Raw genomic sequence first — 23,183 nt, forward strand, 5'->3', positions numbered from 1 at the left:
AAAAAAAAAAGATTGAAAATGAAATTACACAAACATTTATATCTTTTAGATGCTTTATTTTTCCATTTGCTTTATTTTTCCTAACTAATTTTATAAGATTACTAAAAGCAGCTTTTAATTCCTCTTTCCTTAATGAAAGCCTGTACTAGATATAAAAATATCTACTACAAGCTCATATGCTAGCTCCGGTCCAAGTCGTAGCGTTCAAGGTCGTTCTTCATCATCGCCGCTTTCAAGTTCAGTAAACTCTGGTTCGTCTTTCCTTATCTCTTCATCCCGGTTGCAGTACCTCCTGTCAAAAGATCCCTTCACGACATTAGCTTCAAAATAACCTCTGTTTGTGATATTACCACCCTTCCTGTAACGAAACACAACCCAAAGACAGTTCATCCCTCTCTTTCTGGATGTAGCTGTTCCAACTCCAAGCTCACTCGATCCTTTCCATACAAGTTGTGTGAAATGCCCAGTTGCCATAGCGTAGCCAGGTCTACGGAAATTGTATACACAGATTTCGTCGTATCTGAAACAAGAAAAGCCGGTTTACTTATCAAGAGCCTCAGTCGTACTGAGTTATGGTGGGGGAGTGCAGTGCGCATGCGCATAACACAGCTGGTACGACTCATTCGTCGCTGTCCGTCAGTATTTTTCTTTATAACTTCGCCTTACCCTACTCCCGTGTGTCATCAATTTTCGCACGCGTGCTCTTTCCGTTTATTTTTTGATCATTAAAAACGAAATTTAAACTGCATCCAGTTACTCAAAATAGCTCAACCGGGAATTTACGTGACGCGCGCGTTATTAAGAAGTTTCCCTCTCTTGTTTATCTTAATCTTACAATTCTTTGACGGCTTGTGAGGGAGGAAGTGGATCACCCCTTGATGAACAACGGTAGATCAGATTTTCTCCGACCCCAGGTCGGGAATTTCTTGGTGAGTGCTTCAGATATCCCATTCCGGCCAGCTTACGGGCGTAACGGGCAGCAGACGAGCTGAGATCGTTGCTAAGAGACAACGGTTGGGCATCGTGGATCTTACGATAGGTGTTGTGGGCCTCAAGGGTTTCCTGGGCATAATCTAAGACAGCAATTCGAAATCGAAAAAAAGAAAAAGTATTAGAATTGTATCGCGACAAATTGTCGTTGTTCATTCTACGGCTACAGCTACAGCTACGGCTACGGCTACGGCTACGGCTACGGCTACTGCTAATCGAAAAACATCAAGCAGGAATTTAATTTAATTTGAATGACCACGCTGGTAAGCGTTGCAACCGTAAGCCTGTGTAAGAGATCTTCCTAAATAGAAGTGGGGTTGACTAACCGATGAGATGATACAAAAAAATTGATAGACGTAATTCAAACTTACCCGCCATTGCAGATAAAGCAAAGGCTCCAAACAGAAGAACAACTGTGAAGAACATCTTTGTTGCTGTGTAAAACATTCACAGAGATAATGATACCTAAATCAATAGCCACAAAACGTATTCTAAGTTATATAATATATATTTGGCCAAATTTTTTGAAGAACACTTGAAACGTGGCTCACTGACAACGACCCGATAATTTGAGGACTAAAAAATAATTATGTTCAAAAACGTGTTAAAAAACTCAAACATTTTCCATACTAAACTTGCTTTAAATCTAGCTCAGCCGGTAGAATAATAAGTTAGAATAACAACCATTTAGCAATCATGTTACCTTTTTAAAGTTCGAGTTTCCTTCTCTCCAGAGAAAAGAAGTGTAGTTTGAGTGAGTAACAAGTTCCCCGTTATATAGTTATATAGTTAGTCATGTTGACAAAAATATCAAATAAACATGAAGTTGTTTGGTATGGTACACGTGGGCTTTGACAGGTGATTCTTCCTCAAACACTGTTCAATTTTTCATACACTGACAACTGGTTATTGAAATCAAACAATTTAGCAAAAAACTAAGTTAATTAAAGAGTTCAGTTTCAATAGTATTCAATGTACGTACTAACTGAAGATGAAGAAAAAAGTATATATATAGTGCTTGCTAATACAGTCATGTGTTTTTTCGACCTAAAATTAGGCTTCCACGACAAGTGAACCTGTTGTTTTCTTTTCAGTTTTCCAGTTGACCTTTCTTGTACGTGTTCCAGGCTTGAGATTCAATTTACTAATGCCTAACCTCTAACCTTCTTTTTTGCACTGATAATCCCTATTTTCAATACCATAATCACTGATTTTTAACAAAGTAGACCAGTTATAGTTATATATTTCGTAGAATTTACGTAAGAAAAACCGTCTTCAATATTGAAGCCCTTTGATTATGAAAATAATCAATGATAAAAATGTCCGCCTTTTTTATTTTTCTCTTTTTTTTTTTTTTTTTTTTTTTTTAATGTGAAATTTAGACGTTCGGTTATTCTAATGCGATGTGAGTTATTAAAAAGCCAATAGTTTAACAATATTTTGCTGTTTTGTTTTATTGATTTTTTCTTCAAAACGATATACAATATTATAGAATTTTCACACCACGTAGTCTATCCTCATTACCCGCCCAAAGACAACACAGTAAAATATTTATGCCAAAAAAACAACAATATAGGTCGATGGGTAAGTATAGTTCAAAGGTTACAAAATTTAATATTTCAAAAAGCTTTAAAATACTGCCATATTTCAGAAATCCAAGGCTCTTTCAATACGCATGCGCAATAACGTTCGGTTATTCTAATGCGATGTGAGTTATTAAAAAGCCAATAGTTTAACAACATATTTCAGAAATCCAAGGCTCTTTCAATACGCATGCGCACCCAAACTCCTGCGTGTCTATACGGCGGAAGTTCTCAAAAACATGTCCCACATGGAACTTCAGTAATCGTAAGTCCTTAAACATCAGCGAAAGAAACGACAATTCGGGTCTGCTGGTCATAGCAAGGGGTTAATCATCTACGGTCTAGGGGCCGACTAACCTCTCCCTTAGGCTTCGGCCGAGCTTCCTGATCAGTCTGTAAATCCAGGGATAGCGGTGTCGGGGCCGAAATCTCCGGCATAGCCGTAAATGCTTCGCGCTGCCATACTGCGCTTCAGCACTGCGTCTGGAGGTATGGTCCTTAACTAATCAATTACTAAATAAAAATCTAAGAAAGAAAAATATATATATATAAAGTAGCAGATGTAGTTTTGGATAATTGAATTTGAAGGAGAACAAGAAGAATCTCAAGTTTCACTGAGTGCTCGTTTAAAGTCGCTCGTAGCGGTTTAATTGACCTTACATTCTTAGTTCACAAATAACTTTATCGTTCTTCAGCTGGATCGATCAGATTTTCAGTATTTGAATATTTTCTTACTCTTTCAATGGATGTTAAAAAATTGATGTCTCGTGGGAATGTTAAAAGACAATAAAAAAGAGTAAATTCCTTCGCGGAGATATCAGTATGCACCCCCAAGAACTCTGCTATTCAAATGTTATTCGTCTCGTATCCCTATGCAGAGGCGGCAGAGCCCTTTGAATCGAGGGGGGGCATTTTTAAAAATTTCCAAAATACATTAAACGTTGTCCGTTCACATTAACCCTCGATGCTGAAGTTTGATCAATAAGGAGACAGATGATGGAACACTGTAGGAAGGTAACCGAAGAAAACCGAAGGAAACTTAATCGAATAAGCATGCGTGCGCTAGTAAATCCCTATCAAATCAGAATTTAGTATTTGTAACTCTGATGTCATAAAACTATTCCATAACATGCATATCAAAACTAATAACTGAAATATTTTATTTGGTTGACAATGTTTGCCAGCTTACAAAATACCACCTCACCCTAAACATTAAACATAGTATCAATTCTTCCTTGCACTTTGATTATTTTAAATTACCCCTTCCCAAGCATGCAGTAATCTCCTGCTTATATAGTTATGTTGTAATAAGCTGCACGAAAAATTCCCTTGCATGGAGAATGTCACGTGCAGTTTTTCTAAAGGCATTGTGTTACATGCACGACTTTGGCCCCTTCATTCCAACCCTCCCCCTTCTCTAGAATGCATTTGTTTTTCTGTCGACATCATATGCAGGTGCAAGAAACATTCCCTTGCGTGACGCAGCAGGAGAATGTCACGTCCGGAGTATCTCTAAAAGCAGTGCGTTACATTACACCCATCCCCCTTCTCCAGCATGTATTAATTTTTCTGTTGACGTCATATTGCAATTTTCACAAGAAAAAAACTTTATTTGCGTGACGTAATAGTGTCAGGTAATTCTTCCAAAAGCATTGCGTTACGTGATGACCATAATACTCCTTTCCAACAAGACCATTATCTAACCAGCATTAGTTTCTTGCATGATAGAGTTTATGAATTGCTACTAGTGCTTAACAATAGAATATCTGGCTGGATTATTAAATTAACAGCAATAACCATGTAATAATATATTAATATATTAACCCTACTTTCCAACCCGTCCAAGTTTTTGGTCAGTTTTAGGATTGGCTGTTACGGCTTGTACTCTGACTATAGCTTCATTGATTTTAGTCTGAAGATCTCGCAGCTCTGCTACATGTAGGAGTCGTAGAATTTTGGCTGCTTCATTAACTGCAGGGTCTGAAAAAAGATGTCCAAAATTTTTATTTTATTGTTTTTTTTACTAAGAAGTCAATTTTTATGTTTTTGAGGATACTATTACAGAAACAACATTGTCCTTTTTTTTTACCTTTTTAAGGATACTAAATAATACAGAAAAGACAGGTGTAACTTTATGGTTTTGGAATTTCATATGCATGCCCCTTCCCCTCCCTGCCCAACCCTCACTCTGGCTTAACTATTTTATGCTGCCTGGTAAGCAATTAAGATCTTTCATTTTGCACGTGAAGGCAATAGGAAACCAGTCACAGTACTAGCATATAGCAACACTAGCAAAACATCATTTCTACCCACTGTGGTTCCAAAGGTTGGTGTCGCTGATTATGCAGACACTACATGAATTTAGTTTGTTTGATGTGTTGCTCTCTCCTTTGTCACAAGGCTTCTTTTTTACCAGGTTCTCTGGTTTCCCTCGTGTTGAGCACTGTGTGCAATGAAAACTGAATGTGGTGCTAGTGTGTTTGAGTTAAATGCAATTTAGTGCGAAAGCAGACAGTGAATTCTTTAGCTTGTGCAGCACTTGGTACACTGCACAGCAGCTCAATGGAGAAGCCCAATTCCCCCTCCACTCAATTCCCCCACTCAGACACAGACTAGAACATCATTTTTTTAAATAATAACTTAACACTGGGCCCGGTTGTACAAAGCCTGGATATCGCTATCTGGCAAATAAATCGTTATCCAGTAGATAAGTCGATGCTGTAATCCAATAAATTTATCCACTGGATAAGATTTATCCATTGGATAGTGCTATCCAGGCTTCATACAACCGGGCCCTGGTAAAAAGACCCGACTTGATACGAACCTCCAGTGTCGAATCCAAGATCTGTACTGTGTAATGATATGATATCAGATGACTTTTTTGACACACTTTCTTTCTCCTTTTTCTAAAATAATAACAAATAAAATTGTTTTGATTTCAATGCACAATATCAGGTCCGTAACCAAGAGGGGTGCGTTGGGTGCTTGTGCACCCCCCTGTACAAGCTGAAGTCTGCTCATTCACTCATTGCTTGAATTCTTTTTCTTTTACTTTCTTGCTTTTGCAAATCCTTGGGGTTTTAGAAAACTTGTTAAGGTGATGGCTGTTAATTTAGACAATAGTGCCAATTCCATTTAATGTGCACCCACCCGGCAACCCCCTGGCTACAAAACTGGACGTTCAAAGGAGTTGGAAAAGTTACCTTTTTTCCTGACTCTTGTATTGCTTCTTGTGAAAGTTTAGCATCAATCAATGATCTTATTGCCTAGAGACAACAATAACAAATAACAACAACAATTAGCATAATAGCATGATATTATTTCTTATTAATATCTGTAAAAATAAATAAATGAATAATCATGTGTCAAATTATATTTACCTGTAGAAGTACAAAGTGATCATGATGTTCTGGTAGGTTGAGTAATCTTGATAACGATATTATTCCTGCCTTAAGGTCTGGATCATCAGCTACGTGGAGAATATTTCAAAAACAAGTTTAATATTCATTCTGATTGAAGGCTATCACTAGTTACCGAAACGACATGTTTTTTTTTTCAATGTTTTTTTGAACAAATCTGGACCTTCCTCCTGTTTGGTAAAGCCATTCTTAATAACACATGCCCGATTGTTTCTGTTGCAACAAAGTAGGTTTTGGAGGATGTCAATCAAGGCATTTCCATGACATTCTATAGGCAAGTGCCATTATAGCTTTGTATTTTCCGACAATGTTATGGAAATGCCTTGTGATTGACGTCCACCAAGACCTTCTTCATCATGACAGAAAAGTCACTCAAGGGCACATGTGATTGAGAATGGCTGTAAATACAATCATCTATTTTTATTAGTAATTAGTAAGTTATCACTTACTTGTTATATTCAATAGATCTTGTGTGAATCCTGTGTTTTCTTCTGATTGACTGGACTCCTTTTCCTCCTTCACAAGACTGTTAAATTTTTGTGCTACAATAAAAAATATTTGATAAACAAAGTCTGCTGTTGCTATATATTGTGCGAGCAGAAAAGGCATTATTGTTTCTTGTAGTTAGCTAGTGAGTTACTTATAATAAAGTTCACTATAAAATAATAATAGTAATGATAATTTAATGAATTTCTATAGCATTATATATTACACTCTATAACGCTTTACAATGAATTTCCAAACATAAAATATAGAAATATATATATATATAGAAACCCTCGCACTCTGTCCAAGTCGGCCCATCAGAGCCCACCTAGCATACCTTGACAAATGCATGGGTCAAAATAACCACCGGTCAACAAACAATGTCCATACAAAATGACACTTGTCCAGCTAAATGCCTCAAAGGCTGTTACTCTTGACCATTCGCATTGACTGGTCACGTTAATCAGTTCAAAATAGCCAGTCATCATAGCAGTTACAAGGCCGTAGCCACCACTTGGAAAGTGGTCAGGTTCTTTAAAAGGTGGTCCAGGTTTATTTTATTTACTCGTAATAAATATTTTTTATGAGGAGGAAAACTGGTTCTGAAGGTAAAAAGTGGTGCATTTTTAAAACCTGACCAATTATATATACCGGTGGCTTAACTGCCCTGAGTTAATATATTGTTCTTCTTTACGTCCATGTGGTATGACTTTGATATAATGAGCTTGAACTTACCATTTTCTGAGTATTCCAGCCTAATGGCATGAGACAGCAGCCAATCCATTACACTGGTTTTCTGTTTACTTAGTAATGGACATTGCAAGTCTGATAAATACTACAGAAAAAATTGTAAATCAATGATTAAAAACACTGTTAAAACACATGACTATCCCTATTTACAACAATACTAGTGAGGGTTGGCCAACTCAAACATAGTCTGACCAACTCCCCTTTAACCCTCCCCCACCCCCCCTTTTTTCCAACTTATGTTAAGATGGCTACTGCTGTAAGCTTATATACCTTTGTTAGAGATTTCGTCCAGTTATCATTCTTCACGTCCCGTAATGCTTCTCTATCTTCTATTTTATAAAACCTAATCTTCTGGTCCTCTAACCACACGACGAGATTCCTACATTCTTCTTCAGCTGAGCGTAAACAGAAGAATAAAGTTTGTACAAAAAATGAACTAAAGATAAAATTTCAAAACTACATTGTTATAATTAATTCGCTAAAATCATAACAGTTATCGTTGATTGATAAGTTTTACACCGTAGTGAAAATAGGAATTGACGTTTCGGACGTTAGTCCTTCGTCGGAGTCAATGAAGGACTAACGTCCGAAACGTCAGTTCCTATTTTCACTACGGTGTAAACTTATCAATCTACGATAACTGTTTCATTAGAAACACCGACGCAGTCCACGCTAGTGTTTACTAGCCATCATCTGACATAAAATTATAACAGCTTACAGTCAACGTTAAAGGTATCTGGGTGGTGGTACTCTAAGGCTGTTAATTTTCTTTTAAACATGGCTAATTTAAATTTTTTTCTAGAAAAAATACTTCTCTGCCTTCAGATTAACTTGCTCAAAGGTTCAAAGAACTGAAAAAATAACACAGGTAACCCAATTTTTGGTTCAGGGAATTAAAAATTTTTAATATATGAAAAAATATGTGAAAAGCATTTAAAATATCGAGAAACTAAAGCTCTTTTCCGCAAAATGATCTACTAATAGAAATTCCTATTTTCTTATCTTTTTATTAGCACATTTTTGTGTTCTCAAAATTTGGTTATTGGTCTCCCTGTGGAGCATGAGTGCAAAAAAAACGCAGGCTCATATAGTTGGGATCCCTGTGGTAGTGTTGGCGGGAGTTTTCAGAACTCGAAACCCTTCATGGAGTTCTATTTTACGATTTACTCATTTTCTACGTCATTTATCGCCCTAGATACTGTAACTACCAAAGCATTAGAACATTTTGATGGTCTTTTACGTCGATTGGTGTAGCTGGATACTCTCTCATCTTTGATTATGACTTTGATCCACGTTGATTACAAAAATAATGGCGTTCGATTGATCAAGTCATCTTTCCGATTCTCATCTTTATTCAACGCTTCTGGGCTTAAATTATTTTCGATCTCTGCGTGTCAGAAACAAAAAGATGCTTTATCGAACGAACAAAAACTTCGTCGCAATCTTCAGCGAAAAACAGAAGGTTTAAATGATGATCCGAACTGTTATGGCGAAGCGGTTAAATCATCACCCGTTGGCACCAGTTGGCTGAGAAAATCCTCACCTCAGACGTCGTTCATAAGAAATAACGAATTATGGTTCGACGTTGAAACAATAGATAGACTACCACGTCGTGAACTACAAAAACTATGCACTAAATTTGGTATTCGTGCTGTGAGCAAGACGGCAAAGCTTGTAGAAGACTTAAGAAATTTTCACCAGGAAAATCTAGCAAATCCTTCATCCATTCTCCACTGTCCGTTCATTCCTGGGACAGGTTTTACTCTGAAAACTCAGTTTGAAAAAAATTACTTTAATTCTTTGAAAGAAGTTGATAAAATTTCAGGTTTGTTTGCATCGTTAGATGTTTCGTCAACAAGTTTCAGACGGGATGAAGAGCTTCAAAGACTATGCCGATCTATTGGAGCTAGGAGCACGAGTTCAAGGACGACAGCCAATTCATTGGATTCTTTAAGGTCCAATTTAGGGGAGCAAGACAAGTCATTCAGAATGCTAGCGGATACTTGTGATTCCAAAGAAATATTCCTACAAAGCAAACCAAGTGTCTCTAAAGTTTTGAATTTTGGGAACAACAAAAATAAAGCCTTTATGATTAGTCACTGGAGAAAAAAGAAAATTGAAGAAATGGGAGATGAAGCTTTTAAGAAATATCAATCAGATGCCACAAAAAAGGGAAGACTTTTTCATTCTTATGTGAAAGATTTTTTGTCTGGTAAGAATACCAATGTGGAAGGAGTCGAAGGATGTATCAAGAGCATCTCGGGTGTACTGAATAATATCAGTTCTGTAATTGCAACTGAAAAAAGAGTGTCACATTACCATCTTGGGTATTGTGGAATCCTTGACACCTTAGCTCTTTACAGAGGAGTCCCTTGTTTGATTGAATGGAAGACTTCTGAGAAGCCTAAAGAATCTTTATCCGATTGCCACGACTTTCCTACTCAGGTTGCAGCATATGCTGGTGCTATAAACTCCAGTCCATACTTTAGTGTACCCATAACTACTGGGCTAATTGTCGTTGCTTATCATGACGGCACTCCTGCACATGTTCACAAGATGGACATGAAAACATGTGACTACTATTGGCAACAGTGGCTGGTTCAAGTCTATAAATACAAACAGATAGACAAGGAAAATGATAAATCTTGAAGCAGGATAAATAGTTTACTATAATAAAGAATTAGTTTCTATAAATAATTGTTCCTCATTTTTAGATGTTTTATCTTATATATAGAATAAATCAAAAGTAAAAAATGGGGATGGCTGGGTTGAGAATCTAGAATTTTTTTTGGACCAACACTCAGGGTCTTAAAATGACTGAGGAGAAGGTGCTGCCTTTGTAATTACATCTGCAAATGGTTAGACCTTAACGTGGCTCAGATGATCCTGTTAATGGCGGTCCTGTCCCTAATTAACTAGAGATGTTAAAAGAGGACCACGAGTTTATCAGTTGAATTACTGTCAAGTGTTATCCTCTATATACAAAGTTTATTTATTTATTTATTTATTAACTTTCTTGTCTTTTCCATTCCTTTCCTTTCCATTTTTTCTTATTTTCTTTCCACTTTTTCTTATTTTCTTTCCATACTTTCTTTCTCCTTTTTATTTCTTATTATCTCCTTAATACTTGTTAATACTTAATACTTGTTAATTTACTTTTCTTTTCTTTTTACCCTTCTTTCCAATGGATCCTTTAATTCTTCATGAACTTTCATATAAGTGGAAAATAATGACTTACAGCACATATATACAAATATATACTACAAATGTGTTTTTAGTACTCATACAATACTACTAGAGTGCATTCAGTCAAACTGTTGAATAGTTAGATAAGTGTATCTAACTTAGATAACTATTTAGTTGATGTCACCCAAAATAGTAAAACCGCGCCAAATAACAGTCATGCTAATCCGGGGGTTTGTTTTACCAGAGAATGAGTGCATAGACATTCATTTGTATCATCGTTTGTCCCCCTGATCTCAGTAGCTGTTTACTCATAGTTTCAAATTTATGTGGGGTCAGCTAAAATAGTAACTAACTCATCTAATTTAGGTGACGTCAACTATTCAACAGTTTGACTGAATGCACTCTAGTAGAGTACAAACACTATACGTGTGCAACATGAATACTACTAACTACTGCTAAATTATGCTAAATGAGAAGGAAAGGATCAGCGGTCGTTGCATGACGAAATCGAATCGCGGGCTCTAACATTATTCAAAATGGCGGACGAAACGCAGAGTACAGACAACTGTGACAATAACTCAAAAGAGCCAACAAAAACACCAATATTAAGTAAAGCAGAGAAACTAGAACAAGCCAGAATCCTAAAAGACGAAGGCAACGCATTCTACAAACAAAAAGACTACAAAAATGCCATGAAAAAATACCATCAGGCTTTGATGTACGTGAAAGGCCTGTTTGACCAAGTGCCATTTCAAGGAATGTTCTTGCCAGAAACAAGATTCCCTGACGAAGAAACAGCTATATTTAAAGAGAAAGCACAACAGATTGAGTTATCTTGCTTTAATAACTTGGCTGGTAACAACGAATAGACAAAGATTGATTTGAATTTTGTACTAATTTTGTACTAAGATTTTTTTCAACGGTTTTTGTAGCTTGTCATTTAGCTGGAGGTCGATGGTCTAAGGTCTTAGATAACAGTTCTAAGGTAAGTTCACTTTGGAAAAGTAATTTAGAAAGAAAAACTTCAATTAAGGAGATTTTAAGATGAGTTTTAATGTTCTTGCTAGCTTGTGGGTCATTCATCCATCCGTCCGTCCATCTATTCATTCATTCATTCATTCAAAAGAGCAATATAGTTAATAGCTATTAAAATTTATTTGACTAAAATCTTTTTTTTTTTTTTAATTGAATGCCATAACTCAGGGAATAATTGCTTAAGCATGACATTAGGCATATGGTAAAACGATTTCTGGGCCCACTAAAAGCAGTTCCTTTTAAGACTTTTCTTGCTTTTTCGTCATGACAGAATTTGTTGAACAAAGATCTATCTATAATTATTGTTTTTGGTGGAGGTAAAATCATTGGAAAATGTTCGCTTCATTTTAGCAGTTTTCGTAAACAGTTTGACCCAGAAATAGGTTCCTAACTTAAAACCTCTATAGCCCCCTTACAGTACAGTACATTGGAATGCAGGTCAATTTGGAGGACATGACAATAGGTTTCCAATTGTTTGGAGATTGAAATTATTTTGTTTTTCCTCCAATTTGAGCTGCTTTGACTTCACCTGCACAGGGTATATACCTTCCCCAGACATTCCCTAGACCCTTAGAAATAGGCTGCAGAACTGATCGAAGGACCACTTCCCTTTCCTTCCCCTGTAATATCCAGTCACTGGTTCAGTATTACTATTTGACTTTTTATCACTTCATGGTTGAGATCTCGTCTATCAAACGAGAGGTCAGTGGTTCGAGTCCCGTGAGAACCCAACTGACGCAGATTTTTTAATCTGCTTATACACTCAATGGAGCATACACTTAACATTTAAAAAAAAACACTTAATGGTTGTTCAGGTTCTCCAGCGTCAACCAGATAATGCAAAAGCTTTATATAGAAGGGGACAAGCGTATATGAAGTTACAAGATATTGACAGAGCCAAGGAGGACCTGAAACGAGCCAGTGAACTTGAACCCACAGGTAAAGAAATTATTACATTCCTCCCCTTCCTTTGGAATAACCACTCCAAACTCTTGGAAATTCTGTGCAACTGTGATACTCATGAAACAAGTGTACGCTCCTTGTTGGGCCTTACCATACCTTGGAAATTCTAATCCTCCTCCATGGGGGGAGGTATGGATATTTTCTAGAACTACACAATGTACCCTCCTCGAACCCTTCAAACCCCTTGAAAATTTCAATCTCCCTCTGTAATAGTAGCCTGTGTGCAGCCAAACTAACTATTAAGTATGGACTATACGGGAGAAAAGTCCGGCTGCACGCAGGCTACTTTAGTAGAGGTATGGATATTTTCTGGAACTACAGTACACCAAGTATGCCCTCAACAGGCCCTACCCAACCCTTGGAAATTCCAATCTCTCTCTGTGGAAAAAGTAGGGATATTTACTGTAACTTCACCATATTACACCCTCCTCAGACTGTCCTTGCCCCAACTTTCAACCCAACATCAGTTGACAAAGAAGAATGGATATTTTTTAACTATACATAATTTTTTTCATTTGGTCAATTTAAATATACTTTTTAATCCTCATAACTACTTCTTTATCTCCAGACAACAGTATCAAGAGGACATTAATTTTGCTGGAAAAAGAATACAAGAAAATTACAGAAAAAGAGAAAAAGACATATGCAGCAATGTTTGAAAAGATGTCTGTTTGAGATTACTGTAACATACATTTATTATGAACAATAACCTTCTTTTTTATAATTAATTACCATTAAAAGACATGACAGCTTTTCTGTCTTTAGTACTACTTTACTTAAACTTAACTTAAAACACTCATTAATAATTCATAAGCTTATGGTCCAATTGGAGCCACCATACACGTCACGGGGATGAACCTTTATACCCGATAAAGTCCTCTTCATTAGTATTCAAGTGATTTTATATAAAGACACGTGTCTTTATATAAAGACACATGTGATCTTTATATAAAGACCACTCGAATACTATGAGGATGACTTCATCAGGGATGAAGTATGCATCCAAGTTTAGATGAAGACATAGAGCTTCATCAAGGTCATAGTCAACCCTAATGATCTTTGACTAACATGCCTGTCTTTGCCTTGGCACGCAATATCCAACGTGTGGGAGCTTCTATTGAATCTGGTTGCACATGCCCATGACGTCAAATCTCTATCGAAGTATAAAAATCCATGTTCGTGACGTGTATGGTGGCTCCAGTTGAACCAAAATCTTATAAATTGTTCATGAGTGTTTTAAGCAGTTCAAAAAACTCGTAGATCGTGTTTTATCAGGTATAAAAGCACTTGGCTACGCCTAGTGCTTTTATACCTGATAAAACACTCCTACCTGTTTTTTAAACACTACTTAAAGCTCTCCACACCAGTAGGTGCATAAGGCTATTTAATATATTTTTCTGGTCTGGTATCCTAAAAATCATGTGTTCTGATTGGCTGCACAAGCTGGCAGTATTTTCTATCTCTGATTGTGGTCCAGTCTCCTGACATATACATCATCCAAGAATGCACATGAGAAAACAGATTGTTAAACTACGAAACAAATTGCAAAACAAATGGAAAAGTAAATGGGAAAAATTATTTACTAAAGTTATTTACTGGTCTAAAGTTCGTTAGGATAGAAATAAATCCTACATCTGGTAATATTCTTAATATTAGTGTCTCGTTCATTATGGACGTTTACAAGTTAAGGATAAGCCAGAAGCAAGCCTTTTGTAAAGCCCAAACAGATCAGGCATTAATAATATTACTTTACAAACTCTTCCAAGGTGAAAATTTCTATTTCAATAAGGTGGTTTCAGTTCGAACCGTTGAGCTGCGCCACTGCTGTACTTTGCCATGGTGATATGTGATGACAATTGTTGTTTTTTCTATTGAGTGTTTCTCAATTAATTATGATTCATAACTTAACAATAAATTAAATTTGAACTGTTTTAGGTTTCTGCCAGCTCAGCAGGTCTAAGACATGGTGCTTTGTCTAGTGTTATCCAGTAAATTAAATCACTCAAGGGAATAAAATTGTTATTTTTGACAAGATTTTGCTTTCTTCCTTTTGCGAATACCAATATCGTGACCGAACAGAACTACTGGTACCAGAGCTTTACCAGCTTCCTCCCTTTCCTCCTCCACTGGTACTCCCTCCACCTCCAAATCCACCTCCAAATCCACCTCCGAATCCACCTGTACTACCAAAACTACCAGTTGTACCACTGGACGACGCAATTGGCCTCATCACTGTAAACAAGGAGTCGTCCACAAAGCTTCCTTGAAATTGTTGTGACGTCCAATGATGGATCAAGTCTTCTGTGATAAATGTTGGATACTGTCTCTGGAGATTCAGAAGACGGAATGTAAGCTCGGGGAAGAAATCCAGAGTACCAGATGATGCTGAGTCCTCATCTTTATTTTCGTTCTCCCTCCTGTTCGTCGACTGGCGACAAATTGGACACGTTGAGTTTGTCTCAAGCCATCTCTTTAGGCAAGGTTCACAGTACTTGTGTCCACAAAGAAGTAGTCGAGTGCGCATTTCAGGCGTAAAATCTTCAAGGCAAATAGGGCATGATGCAGATACATACTTCTTACTCTCTTTAGCAGCGTTTCGTTCCCTCTCAATTCTATTCAGTTTTTCTTGACAGCTCTCATATTGTTTACTTTGATAGATTTTGTATATGAGGATGCCCAGAAAAAATGCAAGAAACCCCAAAATACAAATGATAGCAAAATAATTCTTGCTTCTGAGTATTTTACCATCGAAAACTTGGTGCATTCGATCAGCTGCCAATTGCAAAGCTTTACCGTACTGTTTATTGACAAGTATATGTTTCATTTCGTCGATGATAATGTCAATTTGATCATCTGTGAGCCTTTCTTTAGCTGTTCTTCCAGTGGATACGTAAATCTGTCTGTCTTTTATTGACAGAAGCAAAAGCACCCCGTCATCGCATCCTGCACTTCCAACACCCCATTCATTATGAAGATGGCGTGCAAAATCTTGGGCAACCTCCTCTTTACTCATCTCTGATGGCACCACCATTTTATTCATCACTGCTACCCCTATTTGAAATCCAGGCCGTTGGGGATCGATCGAGCAGCCAGATTTCGTTTTCGTTCCTACGAATTGCAACATCTCTTCCAAAATATTCGCTTCTTTGTAAGGAATGACTTGGTCTGGGTCGCAAATCCAAGACATTACTCCGCCGCGTCCACACTTTTTCGTATCCTTAAGAGGATTTGGAAAGCTTTCCTTTAGCCAACTGCTTTGGGTTTGCATTGGGGTTAGAAAAGAAAGAATTAAAAAGGCAAGAAGAACTAAATTCCTGTCCATTTTGGCGTCTCTTGATATTTTGATGATCAGACAGTTTTGTTTTCGAAGACGCGTTCCTAAAGCCTGCTGTTATTCTGGTCTGGTCAGCGTAGTAAAAACCACAGCTAACCCATCTAGACTTACAGTGCGACAAATGATCGAATATGTAGATTTATAAGAACAAGGCATTCCACCTTAAGTCAATCTTATCAGATTTTGTATGTGTGTTCTTGCTGCTTTTCTGTGTCTCTGTGTACAATTTTGAACCAATCCGACGATATTTAGCTTTCTTACAGTCCATTCTATAAATTATTATATATCACCTATTTATTTACCATAGGTAGGGCCTGTAAAATAGCAGCTAAAACTCATCAGATATCTTGATGAGCTTCATGTGCAGGAATAAGACATTTTGATTGGCTGAGGTTAATTACTACTGATTCTGCTCTCTCCTGATTGGATGGAGTTTTCACTTGTCAGTATTTTTTAACATTTTCCTCTTCCTAAAATTTGATTATTATTTTTTTACTTTTTGCATAAAACAGTGTTCAGATCATTGAAAGGCATTGGCAACAAAAGAATACACAGAAAACAAATAGAGACTAAAATATACTTTATGTTCTTGAAATGAATGAATTCAAATGTTAATTATCAAGTAAATGTTTTTTATAAAACGTCTTTCGGCAATCAAGAGTGGTTATTTAAGTATAAGAGACTATTACGGCAAAAGGGAAAAAAGTGGGGAGGCTATATTCCCCCCACCCACCCACTCCCAAATAACTTATATTAGAAGCATGTCAAATATGTTACAAGTCTTTGTACTTAATGCTGTTCATTAATTTCTTCATACAGACTATTTGCAGCACATCAGAATGCAGCTCAGTTTGGAGGACAACAATAAACCATATGAAAAGGGTGTGTCCCTTGAGATACCTTAGTTCATCAGTTATAGAAGACAACAATGCTTTCATTAGAAAGAGTATATCCAAATTACTCTCCAGTCTTTTTCATATGATCTATAGGTTTCCAATTCCAATTGAAAATCTTTTGTTTTGTCCTCCAAATTGAGCTGCTTTGACGTCACATGCCAGGGATCTATTATGTCCAGACAGAAAAACTGTTTTAGAATTTCATTCTGAAATAAATGAACCTTGGGTACCAATATTGCAACCTAACAATAAAACATTAAGCATAGAAGAAGTCAAGGCTTCTTTGATTGCACAGAAAATGAATAGTATAACAAGAAAGAGAAGGGTGACATCAAACTTTGTTCATTTTGGTTACAACAATAACTCGAACACTTTGGTCAAATGATGTACACAAGCACAGTCCAGCCTGAAAGAAAAAAATAAGACATTTTTAAGTTAACACATTTTTATAAGGTAGCTGTCCTGAGGTGTTGGTGAGTCATCAGTAATGTGTTGGTAGGTTGTCAGTAGGATGTTGATGGGTTGTTAGTAGGGTGTTGGTAGGTAGTCAGTAGGGACATGTTGATGGATTGTCAGTAAGGTGTTGGTGGGTTGTCAGTAGGGTGTTGGTGGGTTGTCAGCAGGGTGTTGGTAGGTTGTCAGTAGGGTGTTGGTGGGTTGTCAGTAGGGTGTCAGCAGGTTGTCAGAAGGGTGTTGGTGGGTTGTCAGTAGGGTGTTGGTGAGGTGTCAGTAGGGTGTTGGTGATTGTCAGTAGGGTGTTGGTAGGTTGTCAGTAGGGTGTTGGTAGGTTGTCAGTAGGGTGTTGGTGGGTTGTCAGTAGGGTTGTGGTTGTGTGTTAGTAGATTGTCAGTAGGGTGTTGGTAGGCTGTCAGTAGGGTGTTGGTGAGTTGTCAGCAGTATTACATCCCAAAAGATTACTCACTTTATCTGGACTCCAGTCAAAAGAACTGATTGGCTGTTGAGAGAGTGTAGCATTCTGAAGGAGCATTACAGATCCTGCCACACCCATATCCAATTCATTTCCATCTTTTTCAACTCTCTTTGCTGGGTATGAACTAAAACAATCCATTTAAGGTTCGATCATATTACATGATATAATATTGGTTTAAAAGGAACAAGCAAAACATAAAACTTACTATTTCCATAGATTTAGGGTTCCACTTCCTCCACACGTCATAAAAACATCTCTGTTTTGAGGAAGATGTCGAGCACACCAGACTGTAGACTTGTGAGCCTGTAAAAAAGAGCAAAAGAAATATATATTCAAAAAAATAATCAGTTACATAACATTTTGGTTTGTTCATTTGTATGGTTAAAATGAATGGTTGAAGAGGCAAATTAATGAATGAACGAATAGATGAATGAACACGCCGGGCACAAAGGCACCCGAAAACTGCCACGTTGGGGTATTTTCTGAATTACAAGTCAGATATTCATCAAACTTGGCAAGAATATCAGGGTTGACCAGACGGATTAAAATAAATAGTTTTTAGCGTAACTGTTACGGGTATGACGTCATAATGATGTCATAATATCGTTTTGCAATGGTTTTCATATGATTTGAAACTCATTCATGCTTCGTGAAACATGTGTTTTTAGACGCTTCTTGATATAAGCAACACGGTTTTGAAAACCGTATCTCAATTGGTCAAGGCATTCAAAAGTTATAGAAATTTTAAGTTTCATAGTTTTCCCTCCAAAAAATGGCGGGAAAAAAGATTTGAAAAGCATTAATAAAAACTATCGCTTCATTCATCTTTTCGAATTTACAACAACGTCGCACTAAAATTTCTACATAAACTACACTAGTAATGATCTAAAATCGTAACGTTTTAGATTTTTGAATTTTGAAGCCAAAGCGCTATAATTAAGGCAAGAAATAATGCTTACATCATTATGACATCACGTGAATTTTAAAATCTTTATATAAGTTAACCCAATAAGATTTTTTCAGATGTTTTGGAGTAGCAACACTGCTTTAGTGCTAAGTAACAATTATGCTCAGAGAAGTCACTCGTTCCACAGCATTTAAGAGTATTTTACAATTCAAGATGACGTCAAATTGGGTGACGTCACTAAATCATTTAATCTTCTATAACTTTAGTTAGAAACGTCGTAGCGAGTTCTGATAAACATTGTAATGTTTTGCACAACACTCTCCATCTAATCAAGTCAAGTGATAAAGACAGCGATCAACGATAAGAATTTACCATAAAAGGAGATGCCAAACGTGACGTCAAAGAAACGTCATAACCTCTTAAAAATGAATCGTTTTATATACCTGCACTTCCCCAATATTCTATGAAAATTTCAGCTTAGTTGGACGTCGAATAACAAAATTAATAGGATTTCTTTATTTTGGGTACGTTTTCCCATGCCGTTTTTGAGGTCGTTTGTGCCCGGTGTGTGAACAGATGCACAAATTAGTGGATGGGTAAATGGATGGAAGGACAGGAAGAAAGGACAAGTCAGATGATATGATGGATGGATGTTTGGACGGAGAATGGATAGATGGGTGAATGATTTGGAAGATGGATGGAGGGAGGGAGGGAGGTATGGGGGGACGGGAGGAGGGAGAGGGAGGGAGGGAGGGTTTGGAGGGTTGGAGGGTTGAGGGTTGGAGGGTTGGTAGTGTTGGAGGGTTGGAGGGTTGGAGGGTATGGGTGGAGGGTGGAGGGTTCGAGGGTTGGAGGGTTGGAGGGTTGGGTGAGGGTTGGAGGGGTTGGAGGGTTGAGGGTTGGAGGGTTGGAGGGGTTGGAGGGTTGGAGGGTTGGAGGGTTGAGGGTTGGAGGGTTTGGAGGGTTGGAGGGTTTGGAGGGTTGAGGGTTGGAGGGGTTGAGCGGGTTGGAGGGTTGGAGGGTTGGAGGGTTTGGAGGTTGTGGAGGGTTGGAGGGTTGGAGGGTTCGGGTTGGAGGGTTGGAGGGTTGGAGGGTTGGAGGGTTGGATGGATGTTTGGATAGTTGGATGGTTGAATGGTTGGATGGAGGGAGGGAGGAAGGGAGGGAGGGAGGGAGGGATGGATGGATGGATGGATGGATGGATAGACAGAGATGGAGGGACAGACAGACAGATAAATATGGTTACAAGAATGGTATGGCATCACATGGATAAGATGGGGGGCTGAACAAATGGATATTTAAGTGGGTTGATGGATGGATGGATGGAGCAATGAATGGGCAAATATACAGATGTACATACAGACCTTTTCACTTAATGAAGCAAATCCTTTGTCAGGGTGCTGGGTCCTCAGGTCATACACATGGAACTTTGATTCCAATGTCGTTACTACTAGTTTGTTCATCAGTATATCCTTTCGATCAAACTCAAGACCACAGACCTGCAAATATCAAGAGCATGACCAGATTAGATAGTCAGTCATGCTACAATGAAATGATGGCAAGGGTTTTTGGACTAATGGACAAACTCTGGTAACAGTTCATCAGCAACAGTTAATGGTTACATATTCATCAACGGGAGTTTCACAAAATCTTTCTCTATTACCATCTTGTGCACAGAAACATATAAAGTACTAAAAATACTGTCTGTAATACATGAAAAATTCATGATCAGGTCAAACAAAAAATAAGTGTGTTTCCTGTTGCATGAAAAAATAATTGGGGTCAGTAGGTCCGATTTGTTTTACTGATACAACAGTGGAAATGAGCTTACTGGGAACCCTGTGGTGCATTTGGGAATGAAAAAAATATTAGGGTCGGCAAAAATCGGCAAGAAAATTAGGGTCGGTCGCACAACAGGAAAAACACTTATTTTTTTGGTTTGGCCTCATAAAGAATATGAATATGTAGCTGTTCTCACCCCATTCTTGATATTCGTTTCCCATTGGACAGCCATTTTCTTCAGGTCAAATAACTTCACATCCCCATTGTCGTATCCAGCAGCTATCATACACTCTGATGCATTATATGCATTACCTAGCAGGACAAAAAATATAGAATGATGGTGATTGTTCAGTTCCAAAAAAATATCCATACCTATATAGGACAATAGCATTTCCAAGGGAAGGGGAGGGTCTGAGGAAGGTATATTTTATATTTCTAGAAAATATCCATAACTTATCCATGGGGTTGCGAAGGGAGACTGAGATATGGGGAGTGTCTGAGGAGGGAATATTGTATCAATGGTTACAGAAAATATAAATTAATACATATAAATCTCCAAGGGTTGGGGGGAGGGGTGATCTGAGAAGGGGGATAATGGTAGCTACAAAAATTATCCATACATCCCCCATGGAGGGTGATAAGAATAATTATTGAAGAGGTGGTGACAGTTTGATGAGGGTATATTGTGCAGTACCAACAAATATGGACACCTCCTCGCCATAAAAGGGGATTATAATTCCCAATCCAAGAGGGGAGGGTTTGAGGAGGATTTATTGTGTAGTACTATTGAGAAATTGGGGTACTATCTGAAACAACATTATTTAACCATTAACAGTATTCAAAAAATAATTATCCACCCCATGCCACCCTGACCTCTTACCAAATGCAACAGCCCAGCAATCTCTTCCTTCCTGGCCCTCAGCTGGTGACATCTGTGCAACTGGCTTTTCTTTTTGACGAGGATCCCACACACAAACAGAACCTAAACAAGCAAAATAATACAAATGCCAAAACATGACAAAAGAGATCTAGAGATCCTTAACTTATAGTTTTTACCATGAAAAGTACTCTCATTTGTATCTTACCATCTCTACTTCCTGTGACGATTTCAGGAGCACCTTCACCTATCCCCAGACCTCCAACGCCATCAATAGCATTAATGATTTGCGAATGCGCCTTGACTGAATAGATAGGTCTATCAGTGTTTTCAAGATCCCTGAAATAAAAACGCATGGCTCAACAAGCATGATTCAAGGTCAAACCATGGACCTCTGGCTCCGAAGGCAGCACACTAACCAACAAAGTTACCCCTTGGAAGGGTTACTTATTCTATGGGGCTAGGTTAAGAGATTTAGCTTGTAGTGGACCTAGCTTTCTGTCGTAAATTACCTGCCTTATGACCTAACAAATTTTATAATAAATATAATAAAATAAGTTTAACTATAAATTTACCATATCATCATCTTGCCCTCAAAATCTCCTGTTGCAAGATATCGCTGTTGCAGGCTTGAAGCACCAAATGTTCCACATTTAAAAGCCGTTTTCTTCTCAACCTGACACATCGCGAAATAAAAAATCATTATGCAAAATTAAAACTCGATTTACTACTATCTACAGATTTCTACATTCATAGAGTCATGCTTAGAGTGTTAAAATGGGAAAGTACATGTACAATACTCCTTTTTACAGTTCCGTTCAGTGATCACGAATAATAGTTCTAAGTCGAGGCTGGATTTTCCATGCATAGCGAAACTATACTTTTTATCATGCGCGGCAACTTCAACCTCGGCTTGGAACAATTATTCATGGTCACAGAACCGAACTGTAAAATGGAGTATTATGTCGACTTCTCAAAATATGCATAATATTGTGCGTAAAATTGCAATGGCTTAATTCCTGTTGTTTTTACATGAATAAGCCAATAAATAATTAATTAATAAATGGGATTTAGCACTGTGGCATTTCCACAGAGTGAGTCTTGATCCACTAAACGTTTATTTTTACAGGTGGAGGAAAATTTACCACCATCAAGATTATTCATTTGCTATCAATAGGTTTAACTAAAAAAAAATACTTTAGTATCTTACGTCTTTCAAGAGCTTGATATCACCATGAGACACCTCATAGATCTGCATTGCTCCAGTACCCCTGGCATGATTCCCTAGAACAACAAACCTCGCGCTCGAAGGAATCCACTTCGCGTCAAATACTGTATAATTTAACGACTTCTGCGCGTGAGAAATTATCTGAGGCTTATCCATTTTAAAGTTTTAAAGCTTTTCTGTGATGTTTTTCACCAAAAATATACTAAAAATTGTCATAAAATCATGTTTTTTGAGCTTCAAACCTGCTTCCAAGTGCTTTTTGACGTTTCCAAGTTAAAAAGTCGCAGGCGTTACTAGCTAGTTGCGCGTGCGTTGATGGTAAATACCGCTGACCGGTAGAAAAATTGAAGAAAATGTAAAAAAAGAACAGCAAATGTGAAAAAAAAATTAACTTATTTATTCAGGTTTTTTAATTATTTTGTTTTCATAAATCGTAGTTTTATTCCTGCTACCGATTGGCAGATCTCTAGAGAGGTGTAGGGGGACGCCCCTTCCACGGAATCCGAGGTAGATATCAGGAACGAATCAGGAATGGATCTCTCAGTCACTGATGTTCAGAAAACTTTGCTTTCCGAGATACCTCGCCGCACCGCACAATCTCGTACCCAGAGCCTGCGTTTCTTTCTAGTTTTGTGCCAGGGAAAAAAATAGTTCTTTTTCTTCAGTTCCTTTCATGATGTAAACTACTGAAAACTTCAAGGGAAGTTGCCAGAAATATCATTTTAATAAAAAGCAGTCGGACTCGGTTTGTAACTGATATTATGTGTTGAGTGGTTTTTGTTGCTCGTGATACAAAAAACAGTGAAAGTGATATTC

The 23,183-nt window shown here is 37.6% G+C and overlaps 6 protein-coding genes across 7 annotated transcripts; 2 read left to right on the forward strand and 4 right to left on the reverse strand.

Moving 5' to 3' along the window:
• Nucleotides 1–54: 54 nt before the first annotated feature.
• Nucleotides 55–1,763, reverse strand: LOC148905264 (Golgi-associated plant pathogenesis-related protein 1-like). 2 transcript variants are annotated; one of them, XM_089040808.1, is made up of 4 exons: nt 1,694–1,763; nt 1,362–1,424; nt 836–1,073; nt 55–520 (listed from the first exon to the last, which is right to left on the reverse strand). In XM_089040808.1, exons 2-4 carry the CDS (start codon nt 1,414–1,416, stop codon nt 205–207), a joined length of 609 nt encoding a protein of 202 aa, XP_088896934.1. In that variant the 5' UTR covers nt 1,417–1,424; nt 1,694–1,763; the 3' UTR covers nt 55–204. The 2 variants fall into 2 exon arrangements, with proteins under 2 accessions (XP_088896934.1, XP_088896933.1); XM_089040807.1 differs by having other exon boundaries at nt 1,362–1,455; nt 1,694–1,741.
• A 1,953-nt stretch (nt 1,764–3,716) lies between these two features.
• On the reverse strand, nt 3,717–8,064 carry LOC116291579 (tRNA-splicing ligase complex subunit RTRAF). The gene is made up of 8 exons (XM_031698752.2): nt 7,947–8,064; nt 7,499–7,623; nt 7,214–7,313; nt 6,442–6,534; nt 5,954–6,042; nt 5,777–5,839; nt 5,398–5,479; nt 3,717–4,553 (listed from the first exon to the last, which is right to left on the reverse strand). The coding sequence occupies exons 1-8, from the start codon at nt 8,005–8,007 to the stop codon at nt 4,399–4,401; spliced, it is 768 nt and encodes a 255-aa protein (XP_031554612.2). The 5' UTR covers nt 8,008–8,064; the 3' UTR covers nt 3,717–4,398.
• A 297-nt stretch (nt 8,065–8,361) lies between these two features.
• On the forward strand, nt 8,362–9,877 carry LOC148905265 (uncharacterized). Its single transcript, XM_089024198.1, has one exon. It carries the CDS (start codon nt 8,507–8,509, stop codon nt 9,875–9,877), a length of 1,371 nt encoding a protein of 456 aa, XP_088880324.1. The 5' UTR covers nt 8,362–8,506.
• A 1,073-nt stretch (nt 9,878–10,950) lies between these two features.
• LOC116291574 (tetratricopeptide repeat protein 9C) lies at nt 10,951–14,446 on the forward strand. The gene is made up of 4 exons (XM_031698746.2): nt 10,951–11,269; nt 11,347–11,399; nt 12,265–12,388; nt 12,981–14,446. The coding sequence occupies exons 1-4, from the start codon at nt 10,951–10,953 to the stop codon at nt 13,085–13,087; spliced, it is 603 nt and encodes a 200-aa protein (XP_031554606.2). The 3' UTR covers nt 13,088–14,446.
• A 13-nt stretch (nt 14,447–14,459) lies between these two features.
• LOC116291572 (uncharacterized) lies at nt 14,460–15,832 on the reverse strand. Its single transcript, XM_031698745.2, has one exon. It carries the CDS (start codon nt 15,732–15,734, stop codon nt 14,511–14,513), a length of 1,224 nt encoding a protein of 407 aa, XP_031554605.2. The 5' UTR covers nt 15,735–15,832; the 3' UTR covers nt 14,460–14,510.
• A 477-nt stretch (nt 15,833–16,309) lies between these two features.
• On the reverse strand, nt 16,310–22,641 carry LOC116291577 (dynein axonemal assembly factor 10). Its single transcript, XM_031698750.2, has 9 exons — nt 22,350–22,641; nt 21,715–21,815; nt 21,348–21,478; nt 21,143–21,244; nt 20,459–20,574; nt 19,845–19,979; nt 17,779–17,876; nt 17,565–17,697; nt 16,310–17,048 (listed from the first exon to the last, which is right to left on the reverse strand). Exons 1-9 carry the CDS (start codon nt 22,521–22,523, stop codon nt 16,974–16,976), a joined length of 1,065 nt encoding a protein of 354 aa, XP_031554610.1. The 5' UTR covers nt 22,524–22,641; the 3' UTR covers nt 16,310–16,973.
• Nucleotides 22,642–23,183: the final 542 nt, after the last annotated feature.

Source organism: Actinia tenebrosa, unplaced genomic scaffold (assembly GCF_029948245.1).
Source record: "Actinia tenebrosa isolate PJP-AT-01 unplaced genomic scaffold, QUT_ActTen_1.0 PGA_scaffold8__29_contigs__length_14323225, whole genome shotgun sequence".
Lineage (NCBI taxonomy): Eukaryota > Metazoa > Cnidaria > Anthozoa > Actiniaria > Actiniidae > Actinia > Actinia tenebrosa.